Source organism: Corticium candelabrum, chromosome 16, assembly GCF_963422355.1.
Source record: "Corticium candelabrum chromosome 16, ooCorCand1.1, whole genome shotgun sequence".
Classification (NCBI taxonomy): domain Eukaryota; kingdom Metazoa; phylum Porifera; class Homoscleromorpha; order Homosclerophorida; family Plakinidae; genus Corticium; species Corticium candelabrum.
This window is the reverse complement of record NC_085100.1, coordinates 253685-263770: the sequence shown is the minus strand read 5'-3', so window position 1 is coordinate 263770 and position 10086 is coordinate 253685. Positions and strand designations below refer to the sequence as shown.

The window sequence follows — 10086 nt, the reverse complement described above, 5'->3', positions numbered from 1 at the left end:
ATCTATAAATATGACTCCGAGTTACGTGTATCGACAACGATCTACTAAGAATGGGTTCGCGGTTTTGTGTAGACTAATTACAAACACAATTAGCTTTAGATGTTTGTAGCCAATACCAGTCTAGAGCAGACGTTACCTAGCGTCCTTTCTCTGTGTAGCAATAATTATTGTGCATGTGACAATGAACGGTCGCCGTGATGCTGCTGTTTACCGTCTGGCTGTTCTCGGAGCGACTAGGGTGGGCAAGAGTTCACTCATCCGTCAATGGATTTTTCATGAATTCAGCCGGGAGCACGTTCCTACAGTAGAAGAGCGTCACCGACATAGTTTCAAGTGCGGAGAGAGTGGTATACTCTCTAGCCTAGTTGTCATCGACACAGGAGGAGATCAGCAGTTTCCTGCCATGCAGCAGCTCTACATGAAAGAAGCTCAAGTTTTCTTACTGGTTTTCTCTGTTGACAGCAGAGCATCGCTAGAGGAAGCGGGCAAACTGCGAGACAAAATCATTGCGGCCAGAGGTGGACAAAGCCACTCTCCCGTCATTCTTGTGGCAAGCAAGGTAGATTTGCCTTGTAGCAAGTGGGAGATAAGTGACGACGAGATTTCTGATGTGTCAGTGGAGTGGGATTGTCCACTAGTTCTGGCGTCAGCAAAGAAGAACCTACGAGTAGACGACATGTTTGGCACAGCTCTAAAACTATGCAAAGAGTATGTTGGGTGTCCATCTATGAATGATAAAAAAGACAACGAAAAGAAATGGAAATCAAAGAACAAGTCAAACTGTTCACTAATGTGAATGTCCAGAATATTGCACTAGACCTAGATAGTAGAAATTCCTATTTTTATTTAATTAATTGAGCAGACTGAATTAGCAAAATCATAGTTACTGACTATAAATGACTTTGTTTCTAGAAAGTACAGTACGCAGTGTATTTAGCTATTACAGAGGTAATTTAATTAACCTTGGTGTCTGACCACAGGAAATTGTTTAGTAGTACACACACACAAACACACACGCACAAAGTTGTCACGTGACTGCTTATCTCCCGGATTTTGTGTAATGGCTGAGTCAGACTGTAGAATTCCTTGTGGTCTGCCTCGTTTAGAAAATTTCATATTTACGGAGAAGCTAGGAGAGGGAACATATGCGTCTGTGTACAAAGCCTACAGAAGGGTATGTATAGGCTAGGTCTGTCTGTATGTCTGTGTGTTCACTGATACAGTTTGTCTCAATATTCTAATACAAACTAAATGCAAACACAAGTAATCAAACAGTGGGATTCAAGCGATTTTTGTCTCTCTGTTTGTCTATCGTTTGTCAAAGTACTCAACACAGTGTTATATTCACGCGTTTGTTTATCTGTTTGTTTATCTGTTTGTTTATCTGTTTGTTTGTATTGATTGGTAAGTTTATTAGTGTCACTGGTTGCATTGTCTGTTTGCTTTGGATATCAGTTTGCTTGTATGCTTGCCTGTGTGCCTGGTAATCCATATATACCCTTCCCTCTATATTACTGTCTGCAACTGTCTTTTCTCATTGTATTTGTATACACATTATTTGTTAGGGAGACAGAAGAGAAGTGGTTGCCATCAAGTGTATAAAAAGGACAAGTTTGAACAAGAGATCTACTGAGTTTTTAATGACTGAAATTGAGTTGTTGAAACAACTGAAGCACCAGCATATAGTTGAGCTGTATGATTTTGAGGTTTGCATAGTACATTCTATGTAGTCTAAATATGGCTGTTCTCTCTACTTGTTTACATGTCCAGACATTCCTGTAGTTGTCAGACATTAATTTGTATGATTGTTTGACTGTACGCATGCATACTATAGATATTCTGTGTTTAGTAGGAAGGTTATGATCTAGCTGATAAATTTAGTTAAGTCTGATCTGCTCGTAGGTGTACAGAAGCAGTACGCTAAATAAAGATAATTGAAGTACGAATAGTAAATGCAAACAAAAGACAGACAAAATACAGACATGTAGATGGATAGGCAATCGATATCATAAACTCATGTACAGAGAGTATCTGCTGGTTACCTGCTGTTGTCTCAATTCTGTTTAGTGGAATTTAGAAGCAATTTATCTTATCATGGAATATTGTAGTGGAGGTGATCTCTCACAGTTTATTAGAAGTCGCAAAGCACTTCCAGAAAAAGTGGCAAGAAAGTTTCTTCGGCAACTTGGTATTAGAATTAAGATTGTATTATGAAATGATAAATGCATTTGATTGTGACGTTTCTTCTAGCAATGGCACTAAAATTTCTTAGAGAAAGGAACATTTCTCACATGGACTTGAAACCACAGAATCTATTATTGTCATCACTGCACGATCCTGTTCTGAAAGTTGGAGGTCATCTTTGCTATTTATGTTATGTGTGAACCATGTCTTCCATATTTAATTGTTTTCTTCGTCAGATTTTGGATTTGCTCAATGCCTGCAAGCAGCTAAAGACAGCACTGACTTGCGTGGGTCTCCATTGTATATGGCACCAGAAATGTTTGTATCAGATCAGTACACATGCTTGGTTGATCTTTGGTCAGTTGGTGTGATCTTGTATGGTGAGTGCTGTGAAGTCGATCATTTTATACTTTGTCAAGTACAGCTGCTGTTGATACAGAGGCATTATACGGGCAGGCTCCATTTGCTTCATCATCATGGGCAGAATTACAAGAAAAAATAACTGATGAAAAACCAATAGAAGTTAGTGCATATGCAACCAATAACTTTTATGAAGGAAAATATCTGTGAATATAAAATAGCCGTGGTTTTCTGTAACTTGAAATTGAGTTTGTAGCTGGATGTTTGTGAATTACTTTGCTGATTAACTATAATTTAGTATTGCACTGTATAGTAGTGAGTTTTGCATTAATCCAACATCATGACTTTTACAACACAAAGGCTTTTGCACTAAACTTATTGCACGACTAAATTAAATTAATCATGAATTAATGATTTAAGTATTATCAATCTTATACTTTTCACAGTGATTTTTTATGCAGCTGCCTGATATGCCACTTGTGTCTACTAAATGTCGTGAGCTTCTTATTGGTTTACTTAAACGAGATCCAAACGAACGAATGACATTTACTGCCTTTTTTGACCATCCTTTTATTGACTTGGAACACATACCCTCACCAGACAGTCTCAGCAAAGCAGTAAGCTATTATACACTGTTTATTTACGAATTAACAATTGAGCTATTGTTATTAGTGTGCTCTTGTAACTAAAGCTGTGCAGAAGGACAGTGAGGGAGACTTGCCATATGCTGCTCAGTTGTATTGTGCAGCATTGGACTACTTCCTGCCTGCTGTTCATTGTAAGCAAGAAACAAGGCTCTTGTCAACACAATTTGTTGCTCTTTTATATGTTTGTAGACGAGAGTGATGAGAAACGAAAAGTAGCACTTAGAGAAAAGGTCAGCACAATGAAATGATTTTTGATATATTTATGCAGTACAGATAGTCATAATATTACAATACATTGCTAAGGGTTACTAACTATTGGCTGTCTGCTAGATTTGTGTCTCTGTGGACTAACAATTTTACCCCAAACATTGCATCTAGTTGATCATAAAATGCCTTGCTCTTTGAGTATTAGCCACACCGTGTCTTTTGTTATTTGTCTGCTGTCCAACTTTATATCATAGTGTTATGGTTAGAAGGTTTCATGTGCTACAGAATGTGTATTTGTTTACAACAGTAAATTATCTGTTTTGACATTTCTGTTTTATTTTATAGGTAAAGCAATACATTGATCGTGCAGAGCAGCTGAAGAATGTAATGAAGAAAGCTACTCGTGACCCTAACACTCGCGTTGCTCCTCTTGGTTGTGTGACATTCTCAAAATGTATTAGTATGTACACAGGTAATTGTTTGTTGTTATATTTGACAGAGTCAGCAATACAAAAACATGAACGACTAAGAACATCAGTCAACAAAATAAGAGATGCAGAGAGAGCAGTAAGAAACAGTTAAATTGCATTTGGTTCTACAGCAGTACTTGTATCAACTGTCAACTTGTGTGTGTGTTTGTGTTTGTGTGTGTGTGTGTGTGTGTGTGTGTGTGTGTGTGTGTGTGTGTGTTTGTGTTTGTGTTTGTGCACATGCATTTGGGTCAGTACTGTAGATTCAGTATTTATGTGACAGGATGATCGTGAAGAGTTTGAATTGTCTCTTCAATTATATGAAGAAGGTTTAGAAGGTGCCATTGCAGCTTTATCAAGTCAGTATTTACTAAATATACATACAGTCAGTGAGAGTTTGCTAATTTTCTTCCTTGATCAGGTTTGAGAAATGAAGAACAAGAAGCTTTACGAGCTGAAGTAAGACAAGTTGATATAAAACAGCAATAGTAACAGCGTGATGGCATTGAACAATTGCATTAGATGGTGCATTAGCATACATGTGTTGGCAACACAGTCTCGCTGTTTGTTGAGTAGCTAATCTGTAGTCATTGTCCTATTAATATTTATGCATCAGGTTGAACAGTGGCTGAAACGAGCTGAGGAAATCAAACTTTACTTGGAGGTATGCTTGCCTGTTCATTTGCTTTCATGATTGCGTGTCTTTATCTCTCTGTGCCTGTTGTCTGTCCACCTACTTGCTTAATTAATTGCAATTTTCAATGTTTGCAGATTAAATCAAGCAAACAAGAAGCTGATTTTGAAACTGATAAATCGTCTGTGAAAGCAAAGGGTAGGAGACGTCAGCACATACCGTCAACATTCTAGAGTCTCTTTTATCAGCCATATCTTTGTTTCTGTTGCAGAATGTGTCATACAATGACCTCGCTATAAGGACTGCTCCTTTTCAATTTCGTGTAACTTATTAGTTGATGACTATATTTGTACTTTATAGTTGCTTTATTTTTTATGCAGTCGAGTGAGACATTCTAGTAGCCGCGGAGACTTTCTTGTGTTGCTGTTGCTCGTTGTGTAGGATACGTATTTAGGTTGTAGATATAACTAACTATATCATAGGTGTATAAAAAGCACTGAAATAGGATGTGATTGGAATTAATATATTTTGAGTGACGTTTTAGAGGTGGAAAGTGACATACAAAACACACACACACACACACACACACACACACACACACACACACACACACACACACACACACACACACACACACACACACACACACACACTTTATAATTTGAGTATTTAATTTCACAAGTGGAACTGAAATCACCAAGTGAATGTTTGATATTAATCTCGTTGCTACTATACATTTATCTTCGTCTGTTGCGTGCTTGTTCAGCTGTTTTAGCTTACAATGGGCGTTTGAGTATCTTCATCAAGTGTAAGTATGTCATCCGAATCGCCGTCAAAGCCATCAACTCCACGACAGGTCGAAAAACCTCGAAAAATTAATCTGCCGTCCCACCGTATATTTATTTTTTAATAATTTGTACTCAGAGAGGTTCTCGAAAGCGCTCACGTCGTGGAGTAGGTGACATGTCATCTCCGGGTGAAGAAGACGGAGATTTCGAGGTGATTGACGTGATGCGTGGGTGTGGTTACTGTGCACATGGTTTGATTTTCGTTCGTATTTGAAGCCTGGGGTGAGCCCTAGGGGCTCCAAGCAGTGGAAGGAAAGTGGCTCTGGACTGCGCAGGTCTCATAGACAAGCAGTAGTGGTTGGTTGAATTTTAAATTGCTGCATTAATTGTTGGTGGTTTCCACGTTGCAATTTCTTGCAGAGGTTGCCATTTAGCACTCCATCAAAATCAACTGTCACGGTAAGTGGTGCAGTTCTCTGTCTTTTGTGCGTCGTTTTGTGTATTTGTCTAGAGTTCTTGCTTTGTTGTCATGCACTTACTTCAATGCATGTTTGATAATTAAGTGTGCACAAATGATTTATTGAGGAAAACTGCAGTCAGGCAATCTAGTACAAGAGAGAGAACTTAAATGTCTAACTAAAGAGTGCTGAAGTTGACGAACTCAATATACATTTGTGATGTCTATCGTGCCATTGTATTGACTATAAAGTGTGTATGCAGTCAGTTTGCGTGCTGAGAAGGACCAAGTTTAGTTGTGGATTGACTTCAATTTTTCATTGTTTATGCTGCATCACAATTGTGTTTTAACTTTGATTTGTGTACACATTGATTCGCTTGAGTTAATTACACACTTATATATAAATCATTAACTTATTAAATTTTCTGTCTTTACGTGCATGCTTGCTCTACTGCGAGACTGGCAAGGCAACAGTTGACTGGTGGTGGTGGAGTGACTTGCTGGTTGGGGTGGGTCATGAGAGTACGTGGACTATCGAAGTTTTTGTTAGTTAACTGCTGTACTGTTTGCTAACATACAAAAAATAGAGGTTGTGCTTGGAGTTGAGGGACAGCTGCCTTCTCAACCCTCCAGCTTTGTCGTCACTGTTGACAATATGTTTTGTTTGTTATTTGTTGAATTGGTGTGTTTGTTGTGTTCGGCTGTTTGTCTGGTTGCTGTAATTCTTGTTACTCTAGACTGTTGGAACACAACTGAGACATCTTCTCTCATTACCCAAAGCATATCGTTGGTGCTGCTGTGAATGGTTTTACTCAGATATTGACAGGTGTGTGCAATCATTTCAAGAGGTAGTATACACAGAAGTTGCTCATAGCGAAACGAACGAACACACAAATGAGAACAAAATACATTGCACTAGGTTATCAACTACTAGTGGCCGGAACCTTTCTTAGAAAAGTGTGCCACTTTTGCCAGGTACTCAATGGCACCAACTTCCATTTTAAGAATTTAATCGATTAAATAATTAATATAATTTAACTCATGGCAGTACTTCGTATGCCTACCTAATACCGTGTGCTGCATTTAGCGTGCTAGGCCAGACCGCTCATCATTTGCTTTCTACGCCCCTGTGGTCTATGAAAGTGTGCAATTAAGGCTACACCAATGTGAATATAGGACTGACAATTTTTTTTACAAAATTGACTACATTTTGTATGTATTTGTATTTTAAACAATTTAAGTGTCATTGTGCATTCTAAGAGGTGACAAAAAGTAGCTTAGATGTCCATTGCATGGGCTTGTACTAGTTCTTGATGCATCATTACCTAATTGTTTTTACTTTATTATGATATTTATGTTGTGGTCTAGGGCCATTCTGGGTGGTGACAATGATTTTTGTAAATATCTCCGTGAAGCTTTTCCACCAATTCGGACTCGTCAACTGACTCGTTGTCAATGGTCTCAGATCAGGAGACTAATGGGCAAACCTCGTCGTTGTTCGTCACAGTTTTTTGCGGAAGAGAGACACACACTGCACAGGCAGCGAGCCAAGATCAGACTTTTGCAAAGAAGAGAGGTGACTGATGAAGAATTAGCTCACTTTAAAGATGTTCCAGAAGAAATACCACCTCCTCTGGTGTTGGGAACTACTGTTACAGGTCAGTGAAAATGAGTTGTTTGTTGCTATTGCTGTTTATAGATTTTGTTATCTTGATGTACAATGTGGTGTAATGTCATACATTTGGCTTTTTGTTGTTTGCTTTTACCACTTTGTGACATGTCTATTAGGTATTTATGTTTGTTAATGTATGATATTTGCATTTCTTTTTTACTTTTCAGTTTGTGTTTTTGTTTGGTGTAATTGAAAGTTGAGACTGAGAAGGAGATTAGTCACATTTACTGTTAGTGTGTTACTCTAAATTTGTTTTGTGTGTGTCTATTTTTGTTGCTTCATCTCATTTCTTTGTGGTTACTTGTCATTATGTCGACTTCTTCATCTGTTATTAAAGCTCTTTTGTTTTAAAGCTTGGCAGTGGAGTTCTAATCATCATCGCTTGTTGACTGGTCGTGTGGAAGCAGTTGATCTAACTAAAGGCCAATATCACATCATATTTGATAGACCAGGTGTGACAGAAGACTAGATGCTTGTGTGAAGTTTCTTTAAACATATTTGGTTTCTTATATTTTGCAGGTGTAGCATCTGGTTCTGTATCTGATATTGATATCATGGTATGTGAGCTATTATTGAATAGTTGTTTGTGCATACTGACTGTCGTTAATTAATGTTTGTGAATTGTTTTAGAGCACTGATGATGTTGATCTACTTCCAGTCTCGTCTTTTATTCAACCACAGAGAAGAGCTCTTTCGTGGTTTTCTGTCACAAATGAAGTCACTCCACCAAGGTTTGATGGTTTCGTAATCAGGGTCCACAACCTTCTATTCATAGTCTTACGTTCTACCTTTTTATCACTAGCTTACCATTGTCATTGCTGTCTATGAGCTGCTTGACTTTTATTGTTTCTTCTTTTTATTTGCTTTAGCTTGACATTGTTCTGTGTGTCATGTCGTGCAAGTTGACTTGCTCACCAAAGTTTTGGCATGCATGTCTGCTTTTTGACTGTCTATTGTTGTTGACAGATCAGTTTGCTTTATTTTTCTTTCAGTTCAATTTTTGTGACTCAGTCTGCTTTTAGAATTTATCTGTTACGTTATTGTGTGATGTAATGTGATTTCTTTCTTTAGTCACTTTTCGACTCCATTGGCAAGTCAAAGTGCATACTGGAGGAACGACCCTCTCATTGGAGGATCACCTTCAGGGTACATCATGTGTTTGTATTTAGGATGTGTTATGTTTAGTGTAATAGATTTATGTGCAGGTCAAAACTGATGACTTCGGAGACATTGGGTGGATTTCCTGTTCGATTTCTGAGACTTGTGGTAATGTTATTCAGAAGGATATTGCTACTAAGATGTCTGCCAATTTACTTGTCTGTTTGACAACTATTATTTGATTTTGTCTTTCTTACCTAATTTGCTGAAGACTTTTGAACATACAAATATAGAGTATGGAACTGTTGTCTCTTCGTAGGTGCGTTTATCAAAAATCTTAACTGTGAAGAAGGAACAAATTGAGCGTCTTAGTGAAATGAATACTAAAGCTGAAAAACTGGTAAGACGTTGACTTTGTGTTGAAGTGAAAGTCTCTCAGCAATTTGGTCTCTAGCTATCATTTGAGGAGTCATTTTTACCTGAATTTCAAGCTCAATATGCAAGCTCTGTGCTGGATCTGGAGAGACTGAACAAAGTTGGCTTGATCTCTTGGCAAATGATTAAATCATATGAATGAACTGCTGTGGTTTGTGTTGTAGAGTTTGAATATCTGTTTACAGGATGTACAAGAGTACATGCCTCAAGTAATGTCTTATACTTGTACAAGTTTGTTTGATTAGTATTGGGTTATTTGGTTGTCTGTTTGCAGGTGTTTGGGCTGGACGGTGTTGCTGATGGTGCTGGTGCTGCTATCAACTCTCAGTGTGATAAAGAAGCAGAACAAATGGTTGTACATCTTTCTAAGAAAGACTTGGGGTAACAATATGACAGTTTATATTATAGTTTATGGTTTAGATGACAATAAAGATTATCTGTCTTGGTGTAATCTATTACGAAGGCGTAATTCATGTTTTGTTAGGTTTCCTGCTGTGAAGAATGATCGTCTAAAACAACTTGTTATAGGTCTGACTTCACTACTGTTTCAAGTGCAGGTTAGCTGCAACACACACACACACACACACACACACACACACACACACACACACACACACACACACACACACACACACACACACACACACACAGGCATGTAGAGCTGATGTCTTATCTTAACGAGGAAATGAATGATTTCTTATCATTTGTGTGTGTTTATCAGATGTTATCAGAACATTCTTCACTACCATCGCACGAACTTCAAGGGTTAGCCGACTCTATCACTGACTTGAAACTTAGCAAGATTGATCCAACCAACAGGAGGTAAACTGCATGATAGTACAGTAACTACTTGTGATTAGTAAGCCCTACTTTCTGATTTTAGGGTTTTTGAAGACCAAGTTGAGGTGCATATGGCTCACATAGAGGCTGGCTTGAGTCAATTAGGCAATCTGAAAGCATTTGAACATTGCGTGTAGTACAGTACATCTCTTCAATTAGAGGCATGCCATTGTCACTCACAATGATGTGTGGATTATGTTTATTTGTAAATACTTTGAAGTTGATAAACCTAATGGTGGGTTGGTATCTAAGTTTCATATTGTGTTTAATTAATGATATTTTGGCAACATACAT

General features: G+C 38.0%; 3 protein-coding genes across 3 annotated transcripts; all 3 read left to right on the top strand.

Moving 5' to 3' along the window:
* Positions 1–62: 62 nt before the first annotated feature.
* LOC134191886 (GTP-binding protein Di-Ras2-like) lies at positions 63–967 on the top strand. Its single transcript, XM_062660523.1, has one exon. It carries the CDS (start codon positions 182–184, stop codon positions 794–796), a length of 615 nt encoding a protein of 204 aa, XP_062516507.1. The 5' UTR covers positions 63–181; the 3' UTR covers positions 797–967.
* An 80-nt stretch (positions 968–1047) lies between these two features.
* LOC134191992 (serine/threonine-protein kinase ULK3-like) lies at positions 1048–5024 on the top strand. The gene is made up of 16 exons (XM_062660653.1): positions 1048–1174; positions 1566–1706; positions 2068–2188; positions 2251–2355; positions 2421–2564; positions 2624–2706; positions 3006–3161; positions 3217–3322; positions 3381–3421; positions 3744–3831; positions 3898–3965; positions 4152–4227; positions 4290–4327; positions 4485–4532; positions 4640–4700; positions 4774–5024. Exons 1-16 carry the CDS (start codon positions 1061–1063, stop codon positions 4788–4790), a joined length of 1407 nt encoding a protein of 468 aa, XP_062516637.1. The 5' UTR covers positions 1048–1060; the 3' UTR covers positions 4791–5024.
* A 214-nt stretch (positions 5025–5238) lies between these two features.
* LOC134192063 (protein lin-9 homolog) lies at positions 5239–10086 on the top strand. The gene is made up of 18 exons (XM_062660742.1): positions 5239–5358; positions 5427–5501; positions 5567–5647; positions 5711–5749; positions 6485–6573; positions 7116–7405; positions 7773–7871; positions 7939–7976; positions 8050–8150; positions 8491–8565; positions 8625–8685; positions 8837–8917; positions 8972–9052; positions 9117–9161; positions 9227–9333; positions 9437–9509; positions 9674–9774; positions 9836–10086. Exons 1-18 carry the CDS (start codon positions 5317–5319, stop codon positions 9927–9929), a joined length of 1572 nt encoding a protein of 523 aa, XP_062516726.1. The 5' UTR covers positions 5239–5316; the 3' UTR covers positions 9930–10086.